Source organism: Mesoplodon bidens, assembly GCF_964165515.1.
Source record: "Mesoplodon bidens genome assembly, chromosome: 2".
Lineage (NCBI taxonomy): Eukaryota > Metazoa > Chordata > Mammalia > Artiodactyla > Ziphiidae > Mesoplodon > Mesoplodon bidens.
The window spans coordinates 132,817,484-132,841,042 of record NC_138177.1 but is presented as its reverse complement, the minus strand read 5'-3'; the positions used below and the strand labels follow the sequence as shown (position 1 = coordinate 132,841,042).

Below are 23,559 nucleotides of genomic sequence, written 5' to 3'. Positions count from 1 at the left end.
AGGGAAATTTTAAGTTTATGGGTTCATATCCAGCCTAGATTATTTCTTGAGCTTCTTCTTTAATTCAAAAATATAAAATATGCAATGAAGAATTTCCCATACCTGTCTCCCATCTGCCCAGTTTTCTTCCTCTCCTTAAACTTGTTAATTTTTGATAACTTTATGCAAATATAAGCAAATATGAATATATATATATACTTTTTATGGCCCTCCTTTTTAACATAAACTTTTTTTATACATACAAAAAAAGATTTGGTAGCATCAATAATTTTTAAGGACAAGTGTCTAAGCATTCACGCAGTTAAAAAAAAAATCTTTTGAACAAAGTACCAGAGTGTAGTGGTAAAGAAAAAAAACATTGGAATGATTAGCTTTATATTCTGCCCTTTTCCTCCTTTTGCATTCTCTAAAGATACCAGACTCTACTAGTAGCCACAGCCTATTGACAAGAGTAGAGCATTTAGAGCAGTCTCCTTAGCTCATTTATATCTTTAGCACTGTGACCACTTGAGAAAAGTGAACTAAGGGACAGGAGGACTGGTAAGGAGAAGGGCAAGGACCGTAACAGAACAGTTTTCACCTGTACCCTGTGTGGGACTGAGCAAGAACTTGAGGTAAAGCTCAGTAGAAGAGTGGGTTGGGAGAATGTGTAATTATGTGCTAATTGTGTCAATTACTAAAACTTTCATGTTGATCTCTTTTCATATCATTATGGAACATTTTCATGAACCCGCGTATTTGTTTACAAAGTCTTCGTGTTCTTATTGAAAGGTTTATAAGCATTTAAAAAATCTCTAACCAAACAGACTTAATTACACTTTCTTAGAAATAGCTAACTTGATTCTAAACCTTGTACTAGCTTATTCATGTCTTTTTCAGAGACACATTTTTCTTCCCTTCTGCAAGTGTCAGAAATGCACACCACTTTTTTGTCTTTTTTTTTTTTTTTTTTTGCGGTATGCGGGCCTCTCACCGTTGTGGCCTCTCCCTTTGAGAGGCACAGACTCCGGACGCGCGGGCCCAGCGGCCGTGGCTGACGGGCCCAGCCGCTCCGCGGCACGTGGGATCCTCCCGGACCGGGGCACGAACCCATGTCCCCTGCATCGGCAGGCGGACTCTCAACCACTGCGCCACCAGGGAAGCCCTGCACACCACTTTTGACACACTTCCTTTCTTTTGCAGAATGGCACTAATGTTGCGTAAGGTGGAGATTTGGTGAATTGAATATACACAATGTTGGCGTTTACGTTTTATAGCTTTGGAGATTGGGAGGGATCATCTGCAGAGGAGAAACTAAAACACCATTTGAAAGCATGTTTGTAGTTTGGAGAAAAGCTAAATAGCAAATTTTAAATTAAGTAATATTTTTGTATACTTAAGTCCATCAAATAAAACTAAATTAATCCTAAAGAACTTTTAAAATTACAGACATTCCACTGCCCTTCTCCCAAAAAGATGTCATTTCGAAAAATGGATCCTAGCTGTACAATAGGATTTTACTGTCGAAATGTTCAGGACTTCAAACGCGCTTCTGAAGAAATCACTAAGGTACTTTTATTTTAAATATTATAATAATATTTGTAAATGACCTAATTTTTATTAGAGGTAGCCTATCAGAAGATAAAAATCTGTAGATTATGATTCGTTTATAAAATTTCCCCTTGAATGTTAATATTATTAAGAATATTTTGAACCAGAAAATACAACTATTTGGGGATTCCTAGCTTTTGAGGATGATGAAATCACTTAGTGACCAATTGAAAGTATTGCTTGCTCCACTAGGTGGCACTGTTGAAATAAAAATCTCTGCAAACTAGCCATGTGCAAGCAATTAGCTTATATTTTATTTGAAGAGGATTTTAAAAGGGCAATACCTTAGGGGGTAGAAAAAAATTAATGAAGTATTTGATCAAGCCAAATTGTGCATTATTTCTTGTTAGTCCAAGTGTTTTGATTTTTGTAAAGAGAAATGGTGTTTTTGGATTTCTCAGAACTGTTTTATCAAGTGAGCTGTATTGTTACCTTCCAATAAACTTGTTTAATCTGATCTATTCTACTTATAGGATCTTGAAAATAAGTTTATTTAACTCCTCTTATTACCTTTAAACTTCTGCATTTTTCTGGCCCTTGAGTACTGCTAAAACATTTATAGGGCCATAAACTCTGTCTATATTTAGTACTTTAGAAAGTAAAAAAATTACTTATTTAGGAAGTAAGCCTAATTGGATGGCTCTCTTTATTAATATCAATATTATAGGTTAGCATTTTTTATGATTAGTAAAACTAAAACTAGAATCATTTTGGGGAATTCTTAACTTGAGCTCAGTTATAATATGTATACCTTATTACTACTTTACTTCCAATTAATTTTATTCAGGAAAATGGACATAGTGGGTTGAAATTTTATTTTTATAATGTAAAAATAGAATGAAAAAAAATAAAAAGTTTCATTTAAGTTAGGTTTAGTTTACTTGACCTGCCATGTAAAAGAGGAAATATAACAGGAACATGACAGAAAAATGAATGAGGAGAGGAGAAAATGAGATATGTGAGAACCTTTTCTTATTCCTCATTTCTCACAGTTGTTGTCTTTTCATCCTTCTTTTCAACCTGAAAGGCCAAGTGAACATAAGAAAATATGTTTTCTCTATTTTCCCCTCTTTTATTACTTGAAATTAGTATATACATTTGTATATTTTAGTTTGACAATTCTCTGGCTTTATAAAGTATCATGTATGTGCTAAAATATACAAATACAGATAGATATATGGTAATATAGATTGATGTTGATGAACATTTTCCGTTAAAAAGGCCCATTTATGTTTCCATTAGTTTATTTTTTATCTAGGTTGAAATAAGTATATTTAGAACAGTGATGTAGTCTACCTCTGGAATAGAAAAAAGCCCAAATTACTGTTACCAAATTGAGAAAAACAATATTCATAAATGAGTTGCATGTTGATATTTTCTGATTAAAAACAGATAGTTTTGTGGTTTTATACTAATAGTTTTTACACTGGAAAACTACTTAGAAGTTATTGCTCTTGATGCGTCCAAGTAATATGCAGTATTAAAGCAATGAGAAACCATGTTGAAATATAATATGGAAGTACTGAGAATTTTGCCAGAGTCAATTAACTTTGCTTTAATTATACTGTTGTTCTTAAGTTAATAGCTTTTTGGTAACAGTATCAAAACCTCACTTTGTCAGTTAATAACTTGATCATTTACTTTTACTTGGAAGATTATAAGTTAAGCAATTTTCCTTCTTAAAAATGGAATTCAGCATTTTTAGTTAAACTGTTATTTTTTTCTTTGAAAATTGAAACATCTTAAATTATTTGTTTCTATATAGGATATATTTTCAGTTTTCTCATTTTGAAATTGAGGCCAGGTAGTCTAGATTCTCATGTTTAATTTGTAATGCTATGTGAATGAATATTCTAATGCTTATGCCACATGAGTTTTAAAATGTTAATAAAAATTGTTAAATTAATTCAGTGTTTAGCAGAGCTCAGTCCAGCAAGTATCTGAATAACTGTCATGTTGAAAACACAAAATGACCAAGGCTTTGCCCTCAAGTAGCATTTATAGTTCAGGAGGTGGAATAAGACAAGTAGACATGTATTACATTGAATATGATAAGCATTCATACAGAAATAGAAATAAATTGATAGGGTAAAGAGGAGTGTTAAAATGAGAGAGATGTCATATCCAAGTCAAAGTTCTTTATTGTGATGGTGATATTTAATATGAGCCCTAAAGTGTAGGCTTAATTTCTGTTGGCTAAGGGAGAAGGGGGAGGGTATGTGAAGTAGAGGAGATAACAAGAGGAAAAGTATTGGAAAAGAAAAATGTAGAGCTTCTCTAGAGAATGGCAAATAGTCCAATTTGTTAGGTGCCATGGATACATATAGGGCACGATATTTTGTCCTCTGATTGCACGAATCAGAATCCCTAGAGGTATGGCCTGGGAGCCTCCATTTCTAACAAACTTCACAAGTAATCTTGTACACCAAATTTGAGAACCACTATTATAAGACAGTGCAACCTAAAGTGTGATACTTGATGTTTTTAGGGGACCCTGGGACAAATATTCTGATACTTATATATGTATATTCATATTAGAAAAGAATAGCTGGCTTATTAAACATGTGGTTTCCTACTTATCATTGACCTGTACAAGGCTACTGGGGTTAAAATTATGAAAAGAAAAATATTCATTAGTTGTAATAGAGATGGCATATATAGTGAAAATAAGGAAGGAGGTATATAAATGTCCAAGGCTTGGGAAACACTGCTATAGGAGATAGTGAAGTATGAGGCTAGAAAAGGAGGTTGGAATAATATTGTGGAGAGTATTGAATGCCAGGCTGAAGAAGTTTGTACTTTGCAATATGTTCATTTTATTAAATTAGTTTTTAAAAATTTCAAGCATACAGAAATATAAAGTATAGAATAATAAATAGCCATGTGCTACCTCTAAGCTTAAGGGAGAAAAAAAATACCCCACGTATATAATTATATAATCTAAGTGTATTACCCTTCCCCAATCTTATTCCCTTATTTCCTTCCCAGTGGTAGCCACTATCTAAATTAGTGTAAATTAGTATACTTGATGTATCTGTAAACAACATACACTCTGTTTTTTTTGTATGTTCTTAAACTTGTCATTAATTATATATTCATATAAAAATGTATGTATCATTTTGCAACTTGCTTTTTCATTTGATAGTGACTTGGAGATTACATCTATTCATGTTGGTCTAGCTTATTCACTTAAACTGCTAAATAGTAGTACATTTTACAGTATACTACATTTTAAAAAATGTATTTATTTCTTGAATTTTTTGAAGTATAGTTGATTTACAATGTTACATTAATTTCTGCTGTACAGTTGTACATATATATGTATATATATTCTTTTATACATGTATATTCTCAGTTGTACATATATATATTCTTTTTTGTATTATTTTCCATTATGGTTTATCACAGGATATTGAATATAGTTCCCTGTGCTATACAGTAGGACCCTGTTGTTTGTCTGTTTATTTATTTATTGAGGTACAGATGTTGAACATCTTTTCATGTACCTGTTGGCCAATCGATATGTCTTCTTTAAAGAAACAGCTATTTAGGTTTTCTCCCCATTTTTTGATTGGGTCGTTTGTTTTATTTGATACTGAGTTGTATGAGCTGTTTGTATATTTTAGATATTAACTCCTTGTCAGGTGCATTATTTGCAAATATTTTCTCCCATTCTGTAGGTTGTCTTTTAATTTTGTTGATGGTTTCCTTTGCTGTGCAAAAGCTTATAAGTTTGTTTAGGTCCCATTTGTTTACTTTTGCTTTTATTTCTTTTGCCTTGGGAGACTGATCTAAGAAAATATTGCTATGATTTATGTTGAAGAATGTTTTGTCTATGTTCTCTTCTAGGAGTTTTATGGTGTCATGTCTTGTATTTAGATCTTTAAGACATTTTGATTTTGTTTTGTATATGGTTTGAGGAAGTGTTCTAATTTCACTGATTTATGTGAGGGTGTCCATCTTTCCCAGCACCACTTGCTGAAGAGATTGTCTTTTCTCCATTGTATATTCTTGCTTCCTTTGTTATAGATTAATTAACAGTAGGTGTGTGGGTTTACTTCTGGGCTCTCTATTCTGTTCCATCTATCTATGTGTCTGTTTCTGTGCCAATGCCATGCTGTTTTGATTACTGTAGCTTTGCAGTATTGTCTGAAGTCTGGGAGGGTTTTGCCTCCAGCTTTGTTCTTTTCCCTCAGGATTGCTTTGGCAACTCTGGGTCTTTTGTGGTTCCATATAAATTTTAGTATTATTTGTTTTAGTTTTGTGAAAAGTGTCTTGGATAATTTGATAGGGATTGCATTAAATCTGTAGATTGCTTTGAGTAGTACAGCCTTTTAACAATATTAATTCTTCCAATCCAACAGCATGAGATATCTTTCCATTTCTTTAAATCATCTTCAATTTCCTTTATCAATGTTTTATAGTTTTCAGTGTATAGGTCTTTCACCTAGGATGCTGCCATTTTAGATTAGCACTACAATTCATTTCCTTCTAATCTTTTTTCTTTATTTTTTTAATAATTGTATTTTTTCTTTTTTAAATTGAATTATAATTGACATACAATACTAGACTAGTTTCAATTGTACAACATAGTGATTCAGTATTTTTACACATTATGAAGTGATCACCATGATAAGTCCAGTTACCATCTGTCACCATACAGAGTAATTAAAATATTATAGACTATATTCCCCATGCTGTACAATACGTCCCTGTGACTTTTTTATTTTATTTTATTTTATTTATTTATTTAAACATCTTTATTGGAGTGTAATTGCTTTACAATGGTGTGTTAGTTTCTGCTTTATAACAAAGTGCATCAGTTATACATATACATATATCCCCCCATCTCTTCCCTCTTGCATCTCCCTCCCTCCCACCCTCCCTATCCCACGCCTCTAGGTGGTCACAAAGCACCGAGCTGATCTCCCTGTGCTATGTGGCTGCTTCCCACTAGCTATTGTACATTTGGTAGTGTATATATGTCCATACCACTCTCTCGCTTTGTCCCAGCTTACCCTTCCCCCTCCCCGTATCCTCAAGTCCATTCTCTAGTAGGTCTGTGTCTTTATTCCTGTCTTGCCCCTAGTTCTTCATGACCTTTTTTTTTTTTTAGATTCCATATATATGTGTTAGCATACAGTATTTGTTTTTCTCTTTCTGACTTCACTCTATAAGACAGACTCTAGGTCCATCCACCTCACTACAAATACCTCAATTTCATTTCTTTATATGGCTGAGTAATATTCCATTGTATATATGTGCCACATCTTCTTTATCCATTCATCTGTTGATGGACACTTAGTTTGCTTCCATGTCCTGGCTGTTGTAAATAGAGCTGCAAAGAACATTGTGGTGCATGACTCTTTTTGAATTATGGTTTTCTCAGGGTATATGCCCAGTAGTGGGATTGCTGGGTCGTATGTTAGTTCTATTTGTAGTTTTTTAAGGAACCCCATACTGCTCTCCATAGTGGCTGTATCAATTTACATTCCCACCAACAGTACCAGAGGGTTCCCTTTTCTCCACACCCTCTCCAACATTTATTGTTTGTAGATTTTTTGATGATGGCCATTCTGACCGGTGTGAGATGATATCTCATTGTAGTTTTGATTTGCATTTCTCTAACGATTAATGATGTTGAGCATTCTTTCATGTGTTTGTTGGCAATCTGTATATCTTCTTTGGAGAAATGTCTGTTTAGGTCTTCTGCCCATTTTTGGATTGGGTTGTTTGTTTTTTTTGATATTGAGCTGCATGAGCTGCTTGTAAATTTTGGAGATTAATCCTTTGTCAGTTGCTTCATTTGCAAATATTTTCTCCCATTCTGAGGGTTGTCTTTTGGTCTTATTTATGGTTTCCTTTGCTGTGCAAAAGCTTCTAAGTTTCATTAGGTCCCATTTGTTTATTTTTGTTTTTATTTCCATTTCTCTAGGAGGTGGATCAAAAAGGACCTTGCTGTGATTTATGTCATAGAGTGTTCTGCCTATGTTTTCCTCTAAGAGGTTGATAGTGTCTGGCCTTATATTTAGGTCTTTAATCCATTTTGAGTTTATTTTTGTGTATGGTGTTAGGAAGTGTTCTAATTTCATTCTTTTACATGTAGCTGTCCAGTTTTCCCAGCACCGCTTATTGAAGAGGCTCTCTTTTCTCCATTGTATATTCGTGCCTCCTTTATGAAAGATAAGGTGACCATAGGTCCATGGGTTTATCTCTGAGCTTTCTATCCTGTTCCATTGATCTATATTTCTGTTTTTGTGCCAGTACCATATGCTCTTGATTACTGTAGCTTTGTAGTATAGTCTGAAGTCAGGGAGCCTGATTCCACCAGCTCCGTTTTTCTTTCTCAACATTGCTTTGGTTATATGGGGTTTTCTGTGTTTCCATACAAATTGTGCAATTTTTTGTTCTTGTTCTGTGAAAAATGCCAGTGGTAGTTTGATGGGGATTGCATTGAATCTGTAGCTTGCTTTGGGTCATATAGTCATTTTCACAATGTTGATTCTTTTAATCCAAGAACATGGTATATCTCTCCATCTCTTTGTATCATCTTTAATTTCTTTCATCAGTGTCTTATAATTTTCTGCATACAGGTCTTTTGTCTCCTTAGGTAGGTTTATTCCTGGATATTTTATTCTTTTTGTTGCAATGGTAAATGGGAGTGTTTTCTTAATTTCACTTTCAGATTTTTCATCATTAGTATATAGGAATGCAAGAGATTTCTGTGCATTAATTTTGTATCCTGCTACTTTACCAAATTCATTGATTAGCTCTAGTAGTTTTCTGGTGGCATCTTTAGGATTCTCTATGTATAGTATCATGTCATCTGCAAACAATGACAATTTTATTTCTTCTTTTCCAATTTGTATTCCTTTTGTTTCTTTTGCTTCTCTGATTGCCATGGCTATGACTTCCAAAACTATGCTGAATAATAGTGGCGAGAGTGGACATCCTTGTCTTGTTTCTGATCTTAGAGGAAATGCTTTCAGTTTTTCACCATTGAGAATGGTGTTTGCTGTGGGTTTGTAATATATGGCCTTTATTATGTTGAGGTAGGGTCCCTCTGTGCCCACTCCCTGGCGAGTTTTTAATCATAAATAGGTGTTGAATTTTGTGAAGAGCTTTTTCTGCATTTATTGAGATGATCATATGGTTTTTATTCTTTAGTTTGTTAATATTGGTGTATCACATTGATTTTTTTTAACATCTTTATTGGAGTATAACTGCTTTACAATTTTGTGTTAGTTTCTGCTGTATAACAAAGTGAATCAGCTATATCACATTGATTAATTTGCATATACTGAAGAATCCTTGCATTCCTGGGATAAATCCCACTATCATGGTGTATGATCCTTTTAATGTGCTGTTGGATTCTGTTTGCTAGAATTTTGTTGAGGATTTTTGCATCTATATTCATCAGTGATATTGGCCTGTAGTTTTCTTTTTTTGTGACATCTTTGTCTGGTTTTGGTATCAGGGTGATGGTGGCCTCGTAGAATGAGTTTGGGAGTGTTCCTTCCTCTGCTATATTTTGGAAGAGTTTGAGAAAGATAGGTGTTAGCTCTCCTCTAAATGTTTGATAGAATTTGCCTGTGAAGCCATCTGGTCCTGGGCTTTTGTTTGTTGGGAGATTTTTAATCACAGTTTCAATTTCAGTGCTTGTGATTGGTCTCTTTATATTTTCTATTTCTTCCTGGTTCAGTCTGGTAAGGTTGTGCTTTTCTAAGAATTTGTCCATTTCTTCCAGGTTGTCCATTTTATTGGCATAGAGTTGCTTGTAGTAGTCTCTTATGATGCTTTTATTTCTTTGGGGTCCATTGTAACTTCTCCTTTTTCATTTCTCATTTTATTGATTTGAGTCCTCTCCCTCTTCTTCTTGATGAGTCTGGCTAAAGATTTATCAATTTTGTTTATCTTCTCAAAGAACCAGCTTTTAGTTTTATTGATCTTTGCTATTGTTTTGTTTGTTTCTATTTCATTTATTTCTGCTCTGAACTTTATGATTTCTTTCCTTCTGCTGACTTTGGGTTTTGTTTGTTCTTCTCTCTCTGATTCCTTTAGGTGTAAGTTTAGATTGTTTATTTGAGATTTTTCTTGTTTCCTGAGGTAGGATTTTATTGCTGTAAACTTCCCTCTTAGAACTTCCTTTGCTGCATCCCGTAGGTTTTGGATCATTGTGTTTTCATTGTCATTTGTCTCTAGGTACTTTCTGACTTCCTCTTTGATTTCTTCAGTGATCTCTTGGTTATTTAGTAATATATTGTTTAGCCTCCATGTGTTTGTGTCTTTTATGTTTTCTTCCCTGTAATATATTTCTATTCTCATAGCATTGTGGTCGGAAAAGATGCTTGATAGATTTCAATTTTCTTAAATTTACCAAGACTTGATTTGTGACCCAAGATGTGATCTATCCTGGAGAATGTTCTGTGCGCACTTGAGACGAAAGTATAATCTGCTGTTTTCAGATGGAATGTCCTATAAATATCAATTAAATCTGTGTGGTCTGTTGTGTCATTTAAAGCTTGTGTTTTCTTACTTATTTTCTGTCTGGATGATCTGTGCACTGATGTAAGTGAGGTGTTAGATTATCCCACTATTACTGTGTTACTGTCAATTTCCTCTTTTATAGCTGTTAGCATTTGCCTTATGTATTGAGGTGCTCCTTTGTTGGGTGCATGTATATTTATAATTGTTATATATTCTTGGATTGATCCCTTGGTCATTACGTAGTACCCTTTCTTGTCTCTTGTAACATTCTTTATTTTTAAATCTATTTTGTCTGATATGAGTATTGCTACTCCAGCTTTCTTTTGATTTCCATTTGCATGGAAAATTTTTTCATCCTCTCACTTTCAGTCTGTATGTGTCCGTAGGTCTGCAGTGGGTCTCTTATAAACAGCATATATATGCGTCTTGTATTTGTATCTATTCAGCAAGCCTGTGTCTTTTGGTTGGAGCATTTAATCCATTCACATTTAAGGTAATTATCGACATGTATGTTCCTATTACCATTTTCTTAATTGTTTTGGGTTTGTTTTTGTAGTTCCTTTTCCTCTCTTGTGTTTCCCACTTAGAGAAGTTCCTTTAGCATTTGTTGTAGAGCTGGTTTGGTGGTGCTGAATTCTCTTAGCTTTTTCTTGTCTGTAAAGCTTTTGATTTCTCCATAGAATCTGAATGAGATCCTTGCCAGGTAGAGTAATCTTGGTTGTAGGTTCTTCCCTCTCATCTCTTTAAATATATCATGCCACTCCCTTCTGGCTTGTACAGTTTCTGCTGAAAGATCAACTGTTAACCTTATGGGAGTTCCCTTGTATGTTATTTGTTGTTTTTCCCTTGCTGCTTTCGATAATTTCTCTTTGTGTTTAATTTTTGCCAATTTGATTACTATGTGTCTTGGCGTGTTTCTCCTTGGGTTTATCCTGCCTGGAACTCTCTGCACTTCCTGGGCTTGGTGGCTGTTTCCTTTCCCATGTTAGGGAAGTTTTTGACTATAATCTCTTCAAATATTTTCTCTGGTCCTTTCTCTCTCTCTTCTTCTGGGACTCCTATAATGTGAATGTTAGTGCATTTAATGTTGTCCCAGAGGTTTCTTAGGCTGTCTTCATTTCTTTTCATTCTTTTTTCTTTATTCTGTTCTGTGGCAGTGAATTCCACCATTCCGTCTTCCAGGTCACTTATCCGTTCTTCTACCTCAGTTATTCTGCTATTGATTCCTTCTAGTGTATTTTTTATTTCAGATGTTGTATTGTTCAACTCTGTTTGTTTGTTCTTTAATTCTTGTAGGTCTTTGTTAAACATTTCTTGCATCTTCTCAATCTTTGCCTCCATTTTTTTCCCAAGGTCTAGGACCATGTTCACTATCATTATTCTGAATTATTTTTCTGGAAGGTTACCCCTATCCACTTCATTTAGTTGTTTTTCTGGGGTTTTATCTTATTCCCTCATCTGGTACATAGTCCTCTGCCTTTTCATTTTGTCTACCTTTCTGTGAAAGTGGTTTTCATTCCACAGGCTGCAGGATTGTAGTTCAGTATTTATTATGTAATGTTAAAGGAAAAACAGGATAAACACTATATATAAAATTTAATTTCAGTTTTGTTAAAGTAATTTTAAACATGTACTTTAAAAAGTCTAGAAGGAAATACAACAAAATATTAAATATTTCCCCAAGTTATTAAATGTCTTTCATTATCTTTATTTTGTATAATATCTCAATTGATATAATATCCCAAGTCATATAGATAACCTAATTTGGAATTTTTTGTGTGTAGATTTTATATTATCCATTATGGAGGGACCTTAATGTTTTGACAATGCATCCTATTTTGTAGTATAAAAAAGAAAACTAAACTTTTCCCTTCTAATAAAAGTTCAAATCAATGGTTATTCTTTAAAAAAAGTCTAAAGAATTCTTGATATGTTGCTTAGAGCTTTGAAAAGCATTTGAAAGGCATCTTGATTTTGAAAGAAAGGATGAAGAGATGATAATGTTAGCTCTGCGTGTTGAGTTGAAAATGATACAATGATACCTGCTTGTTAGATACTGGACTTTTATAAGTGATGTTAAATGAATATAAAATGGTAACAATTTTGGACTGTATTCCAGCCATTGGCTAGAGGTGAAAGATGATTGATCAGATGCTGGCCCCCTCTGTCTCTTACTTTTCATTTCCACATTTTTGCCCTTCTCTCTACCTTGTTTTTTTTTAGAATGTAAGTTAAATAAATTTGAGAAGTGTAAAAAGTAGGAGCACAATATGAATTATAGGATCAATCATATTTCATCACATCTGGTTTTTTAAGTACTTGATTGTTTTTAAATGGTTCATTTCCACTCAGTTAGAAAATGGATTTTGTATTAACTGTCTCATTGAAATATTTTAAATTTAACATTGTATCTGTATCCTAGGGCTACATATTTATTTTAGCCAAGAGAATCTATAAATGTAATATATAAGAATTTGATGAGCCTTCAGTTGAATATCAACATTTGGGAGAATTTAGTTTTTACTGCTAAAATTATCCTTAAATTATATTTAATTGATCATGATTAATGATGTATAAGTACTATTGATATTTTTTCAGCATTCTTTGTAACTCACATAAACTTTTCAGAATCCTTCTTATAAGTCCTGGTTACCTATAGAAATGTTTATTTCTATAAAAACATCCTTCACTCAAAAATTTTTATTCACCTTAAAATGAAAATTGTTTTAATTTTTTAATAGACTTTGTTTAACAGAAATATTTAAATGGTTTAGAATGGGTTGTGGGCTTGTCAACGAATGCCAAATTGACAGAGGTTATATAAAGGTTGTCGGTGTTCTCACAAAATTCCAGGTATTACTTATTTTACTTCTAAATTGTGTAATGTAACTTTAGAAGGTAATATGTAAAGTGTGGATTGTTACTGTGTATAAAAATACTGTTTTTCATCTTAACTAGATTATTGCAGAAATATATTTTTTTAATATAGAAATCTTTGAAAAGACCAAACTTGATTTTAAAAAATAACTTTTTATTGCTTTTGGTCATCCTAACATTTCTCTGAGATAAGGAGATTGGATAACTTTTGCCCAGTTTTATAGGTGATACTCAGTTAGAGTGATTTGTCAAAGATCACATCAAAGTTAAGTTGTAGAAGTGAGATTAGAATGCACCTTTTGACTTAGTTTAATTTTTTTTTCTGTGTTATGGTACTAAACAGTCATTTACAGTATTTTACCATAATCAGTGATACCATTTTGTTTTATTGTCTTTTACCACCAATAGAAGATAAATCTTAACTCACTAGTAAGCCTTCAAACGAATGTGATCAGAAGACTTTACTTTTGGGGGTTTTGGGTAGGAATGATAATATAGTTAATTTCTGATGGTCTAATCCTAATGGGGAAGTAGGTATTTAGCGATAAATAAACTATACAATGCTGATCAACTTTTGTCTTTTAGCCAGAACAGTAAAGCAGTAGCACTGGATAAATGTAAATGAGAGAAGCTAACAAGAGAAATTCAGGGCTAAAACATTAGATTTCATCATGTGGTCCTACTGTGCACTATTGCATCCAATAAGGGATTCTTCTGTTCTTTCTGTTACAGATGCTGAAAATTTCTTCTAAGGAGAAATATCCCTTATTTACTTTTGTAAATGGTCATTCCAGAGACTATGATTTTACATCTACTATAACCAATGAAGGAGACCTTTTCTCAGAGGATGAAAAGAAAAGATTAAAAAGATTTAGCACAGAAGAGTTTGTCTTGCTGTAAAGATTAGCACATTTGTGCTTGATGAGAAGAAATCCTTTGAAGGAAGCAAAATGAAGAGAAACAAGTATACTTGAAACTGGTTTATTTTCACAAATACCTTAATTTTATATGTTCTTTAAAAAAAGAACATTTGAAAATATACAAGTTTTAAAGATATTTTTTTGAAAAAGAAATGATTCATTGAATTTTGATTTCTAATAAATATCAAGTGATTCTGGCTGCATTCCTGTTTCCCTAAGATCTGCTAATGATAACTCTACCTTAACTGCAAGTCTTCCAGTCTTCAAATTCTTCCACCTGGGTTCAGTATTCTCCTGAAGGTTTTGTGATATTGGGCCCCAAAGTAGGATCACCAAATAGTTTCAAAAGCTTCAGTTTATACTAATGACCAGAAGAGCAGAGAATGAATCTTCAGTGCTGCCTAAGCCTCCTGATACTAATGCAACCAAAGGATGCTTTTGGATGTATCTTGATATATTAAATAGTAATTTTTAGCTGTGATATGATACAATTACATAAGCAGAATTTTGAGTTCAGGTAATACTTAGCAATATGATTTTATAATGGCTCCTCATTTTGCTTGCTGTTGAGCCTTGTCTGAGGGGTGAAGGTAAAGTATTAGTTTTCCCCACTGATTTAAAGCTTATGTTATTAATAATAACTACATCCAACCTAACAGATTAAGGCAAAATTGTTTGTTTCCTATCTCAAAAATGAAATTTTATGGAAACTCTACTTATTATGCAGTTTTAAAATCTAAAGATAAGTACCAGGAAAGATATCAGTAGATGCTCATCCATGTGATTTTTGCTATTTGTATAAATCAGTGCACTGGTGTTTAGAAGCTGAGGCCATCTATAAGGTAAATCTGGCTTAAGTGTATTATGTATTACTTAAAGGCAAATTTGTGATATAAAAGTATGAGTTATTATTGAGCCAGGTTTATAAAATAAGTACTTTAATAAAGATGTAAGAACATAAAATGCCTTTGTTTTGATTTTAATGAGATTATTTTAATCCTTTCATTTGAAAAATCATTGTCTCAAATGAATTCTGTTTATTTATAATGAAGGCAAATAATATTGTTGCTTTGAAAGCAAGTATTAACTTATTTTATGAGGCTTCCATGTTTCAGTGTGAAAAGGTGACTTATAAAGACATAAAATTGTGTATCATTTAAAGTCATTGATTTTTTTCCTTCAGGAAGCCTATTTGTTAGGTTTAGAGTTACATGCAAAACTGAAAGAGGGTGGGCAGATAGATTGCTTTGGTATGCCTGATGAGAGAAATCAGGTTTGGCATTTCCTGGTGAAGGTAGTTTATTGAATTCAAAAAATAGTCAGTAATCTAAAATTTTCCTTTACCCTAAATGAAATCTGGACAAGTTAAGTATGGTACTGATTTTCGTAGAATGCGAAAGCAGTACAGGTACAACGAGAAGCCAGTGGTATGCCTGATTTTATACACTGAAGCTCCCTCGTCTAAAGTACTGCAATTTGTTGTTCCTATACACCTGCAGTAGTCACAGGATTCTACGACAAACACATCAAATGAGAGCACCATATCTTCAAACAAATCAGAACTGACTGTAAGTGTTCTCTTACAAGGACTATATACAAGCTTAGAATTACAGGATAACATTCTGTTATTTTCACAGCATATTTGGGGATGAGACAAAATTACACCTGGACAAAGTTGAGGTGAGAGGAGGGAGAAACTTCCTTTACATTGCATTATATTGAAAATACTCAGAATATTGCACAGACAAGACAGGTCTTACAATGCAATCATCCCCATGACTGAGAATAAATGGTTAGGATCAGAAATTATTACAATAATATGCATATAAAAAGTATTCAACAATATGTATGAATGAATGCATGCATTCATGAAAATTGAGAGATAGGCTGATGGATTTATCTTGCCTATTAATAATAAAAAAATCAGCTTCAGCCAAGGACCAGCCAGAAGTTGTGCTAATCTTTTATTGGAAAGACAGCAAACAAAACTACATCATTAGATTTAGAATAGAGGTTTCAGACTTTGTTTTGAACACAGATTTCATTTAAAGTTCTGACAGTCAGTAAACTCAGTCAATAAAGCTATTGGATGATCTCTTTCAGCCTGGAATAAAGGAAAGTAAAAAAGGACAAGATTCTAAGATGGGTGTTCTATTAGAATTATGATAGGAGGATCCTCCACTTGGACATCAATATTAAGATACTAGATTTTACCATTAACATTTCAGAAATGAATTTAAAAATTTTTTGATGTGACTTTTTGGTGGCAAAGGTTTCTTTTCTCTCTTTTTAATAAAATTTGACACTTTGAATCCCCTTTTGTCAATGTAATAACCACCAGCAGGCAATCTAGAGAGTCATTATTTGGTGAATGACTGAATGAAAAGATCCTTTATAGTGTAAGTCTATGCAAAAGAATTTCTCAGAGGTATCCATTTTTCTGTTTTTACGTTAAACCAACCCCATTGAATTTGTATTAGTGAGAAGACAACCTTAGAGGATTAAAAATTCTGTTAACCTTAGGATTTAGCATTGTCCAAGGGCAAATGTATCTAAAAATATATATGTTAATGTCATCTTATTTTTAGGAGAATGGAAACAAAATAGCAAAAATGACATCTGTATCGTCTGTCCAATTTTAGGTCAGAAATCTCTATTTTTTAGAGATCTCTTGTTACTTTCTCTTATTCCATGCCAGAAAGCACTGTATTTCTGGTCAAATCGTACTAATTGAGTCTTTTTTTTTTCCTTTTCTCTGCTAATTTCTTTGCTACTAGAAGAAAGATTTATTTTCATGGTTTATCACAGGACACTTTCAGTAGCTTGCATTGTACATCTAAGTCTTGACTATATTTTCATACACAATCATAAAAACAGTATAAAGGATTTTCCAAAAACAGGACACAATAGGAAGAACAGATAATGAAAAAACACTTGAAAATATTAAATCACTATATGAATTCTATTGAAACAGACATAAGATGAGGAGGAGATTGAGAATTTAAAATAATAGTGAAATGAAGATATCCAGAATATATTGATAGAGACAATTTCTTAGAAAGGATAATGGATTATTATTTTCTATAAAAAGAAGAGCAAGTGTCTTTCAAAAAATTTTAGGAGAATAAATACTTAACCAGTAATATTTATTATAGCCTCACTATTGTCAATCAACCACAATTTAATAGTACTATATTCAGTTGAGTACTTAGACTGAATATCTTGAGGTACTTAATTGAAAAGGTGAAACATCCGACAAGGAAAAATTGGAAACATCCTATTGATTCTAAAATATAAATTGCCTATCATTTTATTTTTTTTATTTTTTATTTTTTCCTATCATTTTATAGTTTGAATCTTAAGTCAGTTTAGAAATCTGAAGCATTTTTGTGTGGTTTTCATGGTTATATAAAGACTTTGTCTTTGCCTATAAACTTTGGAAAATATTATATTTAGAGTCATTATTGCAGAAGTCCTCAGCATTATTGGTGGCAAGCAATGGCCCAAAACATTCACAACTACTATAAAGTTTCACTTATTTTCTCACAATAAGAAAAATATGCTAGGGACTTCCCTGGTGGACCAGTGGTTGAGACTTCGCCTTCCAATGCAGGGGGTGTGGGTTTGATCCCTGGTCGGGGAACTAGGATCCCACATGCCTCGGGGCCAAAAAACCAAAACATAAAAACAGAAGCAATATTGGAACAAATTCAATAAAGACTTTAAAAAAAAAAGAAAAAGAAAAATATGCTAAAAGTGGAGAATACATGTTTGTATTAGGTAGAAAAATTAATTGTGCTACCTTCTAACCAATTCCTCCAGAAATTTAGAAACTCAGTTTTCCCCTGTTTTAAGTCAATAGTCCAGATACTGCTGTCATTCAAGAATGAATCACAAAAAAATTCTGCAGAGAATTATCTTTCATTTATAATGTTATTGAAAATTAAGTTAATAAGTATAAATATAATACTTATATTTTATACTAAGACAATATAATAAGAATTGGGAATTCATGGGTTTTAAAAGAAGTTATTTTATAAGCAGGAAAGGTAAAGAAAGGAAAGTTAGAAGTCCAATAGAAGTCTGATAACAAATGGATGAGAGAATTACTGACAGCAAGTTTTGAGTGTGTCTAGGCAAATACACCATATCAAACTGACACAGGTAAAAAGTATGAATTTAAAAGGATTGAAGGCTGGGATGATTTAAATTAAAAATATATATATTTAATTTATTCCTTTTTTTGGGCTGCGTTGGATCTTAGTTGTGGCACGTGGGATCTTTTGTTGCGGTGCGTGGGCCTCTCTCTAGTTGTGCTGCACAGGCTTCTCTTTAGTTGTGGTGTGCGGGCCCCAGGGTTTGTGAGCTCCGGAACGCGTGGTCTCTGTAGTTTGTGGCACACAGGCTTATTTGCCCTGCGGCATGTGGGATCTTAGTTCCCCGACCAGGGATCGAACTTGCGTCCCCTGCATTGGAAGGTGGATTCTTTACCACTGGACCACCACGGAAGTCCCTGGGATGATTTAAAATTTGATGTAGGCATTGGAAGAAAGTAAATACTGACTGATACCAAAAGGTATGTGGCTGCCATGTTGCACACCTCCAGGGGGGCATTGTTTTCAGTGTAATATGAATGGCACTCCTGGAGTTGTACAATGTGGCATCCTTGTAGCTACTTGCTATTTATACAGCACTGTTCTGATCAATTCAGTTGTATCAAATTATAGCTAATGAATCTAAGATGGGGAATTAGATCTGGGATTAAGGAGACAATTAAGGAGTCCTGAGACTTGGATGATCCTATAATGGTGCAGGTCAGGAGAGTCCATAGTTAGGACTCTATCTAGTAAGTTACCAGGGAGTTTTAATGGAGAGATACACACATACATATTTAAGTTATTTCCAAGTTACTTTAACTAGATATAGAAAAAAGTCCACCCTACACCTCTGCTACCTCAACATAGTATTTTCACTTGTCTATATTGTCTTCTATTTTGTGTTTAATAGGTTGAATTTTGATTCTTATTTTTTAAATTTAACTGCATTCTATTTGATGGAGAGAGCCACCACTTACCAGTCTTTCAACTTTTGATTTGTGTAATGACATTGTCTCTCTGACTTGCATGTAGTCTTTCCTGTGCCTTTTATCTGGTTCCTAAACCTGATTCACTGTGCTTGGCCAGTTTTGTGGCTACCAGCCCATGTCTAGAGAGAGAGACCTAGAGAGAGACTCTTATTTTTGTACATAATATGTTCCTGTAAACACTTAAAACAGCTGAATGTGAAGGAACTGAGCCATAGATGCTTTCAAACAATATTTTAAGGAAGGTTCTGTCCCAGAGAGTATAAAATATTATGGAAATATTAAAAACATTATAAAATTATTTTAATCATATAGTCTTGACATAATCTTATAGTACTAGCATCTCATAGATGTTCTTTATTTTTGTTCTTTTATAGTCAAACATACAGTTGATTGACTTAAAGTCCAGTGAGCATTTCATTGAGGCTGATGATTATTTCTATCTTTATATTAATTATACGAAATTTGAGACCTACATTTCTTACCGTGAGTTTTAGCACTTTCTTTTTTCTATTTTCCTGTCATGTTTACAAAATAAGGGGAAATGAAATATAAAATCCAATATTGTATAAGCTGCTACACAAAGATTGTGGTATTAGCTGGCACACAGCATCAGCTCAGAGCTCATAGTGCTTCTCTGTCAGCTGATGTTCCAAAGTCCAAGTTTTATAATATTAAAGGTCATTTAGGAGTATCAGATTATATGAAAGTCTAATGTCTTTTTGATTTATAGCCATCCTAGTGGGCATGAAGTGGTATCATGTTTTTTTTAAAAAAATAACTTTATTGAGATGTAATTCACCCTTTTCAAGTGTACAGTTCATTGGTTTTAGATATATTTGCAGAGTTATACAGTGATCACCACTCTCAAATTTCAGAATATTCTCATTACTCCAAAAAGAAACCCTGTACCTATTAACTAATTTACTTTCTGTTTGTGTGGATTTGCCTATTCCAGACATTTCATGTACATGGAATCATATAATATGTGGCCTTTGGTGGCTGACTCCTTTCACTTAACATAATGTTTTCAGATTTATCCACATTGTAGCATGTATCAGCACTTCATTCTTTTTTGTGGCCGAATAATATTTTATTAGATGGATATACTACATTTTGTTTATTTATCAGTTGATGGATATTTTGGTTGTTCCTACTTTTTGGCTATTACAAATAACACTTCTGTGAACACTTGTGTATATGATTTTATTTGGACATTTGTTTTCCTTTCTTCTGGGAATATGCCTAGGAATGGAATTGCTGGTCATATGGTAGCTCTGTGTTTAGCTAATTAAGGAACTGCCAAATTGTTTTCCAAAGTGGCTGCACCATTTTGCAATTCCATTAACAATGTATGAAGGTTCCAATTTTTCTACTTCCTCACCAACCCTTGTTATTGTCTTTAATTTTAACCATCCAATGTGTGTAAAATGGTACATTATTCTGGTTTTGATTTGCATTTTCTTAGTGACTAAGGATGTTTAGCATCTTTTCATATGCTTGTGGCCATTTGTATATCTTCTTTGGAGAAGTGTGTATTCAAGTCCTTTGATCGTTTTAAAATTGCTTATTTGTCTTTATATGTATTGAGTTATAAGAGTTCTTTGCATATTCTGAATACAAGTCCTTTATCAGATATACATGATTTAAGAACATTTTCTCCCATTCTGTGAATTTTTTTACTTTCTTGATGGTATCCTTTGAAACACCAATAAAGTCCAATTTATCTATTTTTTATTTGGTTGCTTGTGCTTTTGGTGTCATATTTAAGAAACCATTGCTTAATCCACTATCACAAAGATTTATGTACTTCTTTCTAAGAGTTTTATAGTTTTAGCTCTTACATTTAGGTTTTTAAATCCATTTTGAATTGATTTTTGTATATGGTGTGATATAGGTGTCCAAATTCCTTCTTTTGCATGTGGACGTCCCGTTGTCCCAGCACCATTTCTTGAAAAGACTATTCTTTCCCCATTGAATGGTCTTGGCATTCTTATTGAAAATTAATTGACCATAAATGTAAGAGTTTATTTCTGGACTCTCAAGTCTATTCCATTTATCTATATGTCTACCCTCATGCCATATGTATATGATGTATAGTTGATTTACAGTGTTGTGTTAGTTTCTGCTGTACAGCAAAGTGATTCAGTTATACATCTCTATACATTCTTTTTCATATTCTTTTCCATTATGGTTTATCACAGGATATTGAATATAGTTCTCTGTGCTGTACAGTAGGTCCTGTTTTTTATCCAGTACCATGCTATCTTGATTACTATAGCTTTGTAGTAAATTTTGAAATTGAGAAGTGAGTCCTCTAACTTTGTTCTTTTTCAAGATAATTTTGGCAATTCTGAATACCTTGTATTTTCATATTCATTTCAGCTTGTCAATTTCTGCAAAATTTTTCTTCTTTTTTTTTCAGTCTTTATTTTTAAAACATAAAGTGTTATTGAATTTCCACATAGTATGAAGTTGGCTCCAAACACCAAAGATTTGTTTGCAAAGGAATAAAACATGCAAAACATAGGTCGTATAGGTATGGTCATATTGTAAAAGAACATATCAAATTACACTAGATTACAGCCAGAACAAGTGTTTCAAAACTAAGACTTTACATATTCACTTAATACTGCTAGTTTGGAAAAAATTATGAATCCTTATATTTAGGGAAAAACAGATACTTAATTTCCCTGTCAAGCTCCAGTGTTCCACCGTGAAGATGGCATAAATGAACTGGTTAAACTATAGAGTCAGACTGGCTCTGCTCAAATTGTGACTTCAGCACTTACTAGCTATGTACATGGCCTTGAGCAAGTAACTTAATCCATCTATAAAATATGGGTAATAGTAACTATCACATCGGGCTATTGTGAGGATTAAGTGAGGAAACATGCAAAAACACTTAGAAATAACGCCTGGCACATAGTGAGTACTCAATAAGTGTTAGCCTTTAAAACTGTTGTCAAGATTTCATTCATCTCTGTCTTAATATTTGAAAAGGCTTTAAGAGTAGGTTTTTTTGTTTTTTGTTTTTGGAACTGGCATTGAAGAACAAGAGTTAGAAAAGAAAAGAAAAAAAATCAAAACCCCTAAAACTTCTTAATTCCACTCCAATATTGAGTGTCTGTCAGGCTCTGTAGAATACCTTGAGGTAAAAAAGTGACACTTCTGTCAGGAAGCTTAGAAATTTACTTAAGGGTGGGGAAAATATACCAAAAGATGGTCACACTTTGTAGGGGAAGAGAAGAATTATAATAGAAATTCTATAAAGTAAAATTGTATTTGGTTTCAAAAGAGAGCTCACATCTGGTTATGGAGATTAGGAATGTCTTCATGGAGGAGGTGTCATTTGAGATGAACCCTAAAAGACTGGTATATAGGCAGTGGTGAAGTAAGTAGTGGGGCTAATAAGGAAACAGCACAAAGACTCAGAGACAGGGTCCGTGGACATGTTTTCTAAATGAAAATGGAGTTGGGGTGGGGGTTATCCCCATAGGGCACGTTTGAGGTACATGTGGCTGCTTTTGGTTGTTCTACTGACCAGGGAGCACTGGTGGCATTTAGTGAGGGAATGATGATAATAAACATCCTGCAATGATGTGGATAGAAGAATAAATGATAAGAATGAAACATATGTCAAAGCTATATTACTGAGGATCTTGAGGGTCAGGCTGAAATTTACACTTAGGTAGGTAGATGCCTGGGAGGAGAGCCACAGGAGCAAGGATGTATGAAGGAAGAAACAAAGGGTATAGAAGTCAGAAGAACTGGGGTTTAGTTCTAACACTAAAACATGAAGATTTGGGCTTCCCTGGTGGCGCAGTGGTTGAGAGTCCGCCTGCCGATGCAGGGGACACGGGTTCATGCCCCGGTCTAGGAAGATCCCACATGCCGCGGAGCGGCTGGGCCCATGAGCCATGGCCGCTGAGCCTGTGCGTCTGGAGCCTGTAGTCCGCAATGGGGGAGGCCACAACAGTGAGAGGCCCGCGTACCACAAAAAACAAAACAAAACAAAACAAAACATGAAGATTTAAAATTGAAGAAGATTTCTCAAGGCCTATCCTTAGAGTCTGTTTTACTTTGATATAATTCTGTAGAGTCTATGGATGAACTTAGTGAATTTAGGTGGGGCTGAGGAACAGTAAGTCATTTAATGTAGAGGTTCTTAACCTGATGAATCCATGAGTAGAATTCAAGGGTCTGTGAACTTGGATGTGAAAAAAATTACATCTTTATTTTCACTAACATCTAACTAAAACATAGCATTTCCTTCCACTAAGAATGTAGGCAAAAAAGTATAGTAATATTAGCAGTACCTAGGACTTTGCAACTCATAGAAATCATAAATTCTTCCATACCATGGTTAATGCGGTTATCTTGAAATATTTACACTGCCTTGAAATTACAGTAGGACTTGCTGCTAGGACTTACTAATGTGTTGATAAAGAAGCCAATATATTACTATATATCAAATTTTAAAATATTTTCATAACTATTCCCTTTGTAACCATGTGCCTTTCATGTACATTTTAAAATATTTTATTGAGAATGGGCCCATAGACTTTACCAGGCTCCCAAAGGCTTTAAAGTGGGGAAGTG

At 33.6% G+C, this 23,559-nt stretch overlaps 1 protein-coding gene across 1 annotated transcript in view; it reads left to right on the top strand.

Moving 5' to 3' along the window:
* ATG4C (autophagy related 4C cysteine peptidase) overlaps positions 1 to 14,835 on the top strand; it is an 87,739-nt gene extending 72,904 nt beyond the window's left edge. The window contains exons 10-11 of the mRNA XM_081225793.1: positions 1,429 to 1,548; positions 13,687 to 14,835. Coding sequence (XP_081081919.1) covers positions 1,429 to 1,548; positions 13,687 to 13,854 — 288 coding nt within the window. The 3' untranslated portion in view covers positions 13,855 to 14,835. The remainder of the gene's footprint in view (positions 1 to 1,428; positions 1,549 to 13,686) is intronic.
* Positions 14,836 to 23,559: the final 8,724 nt, after the last annotated feature.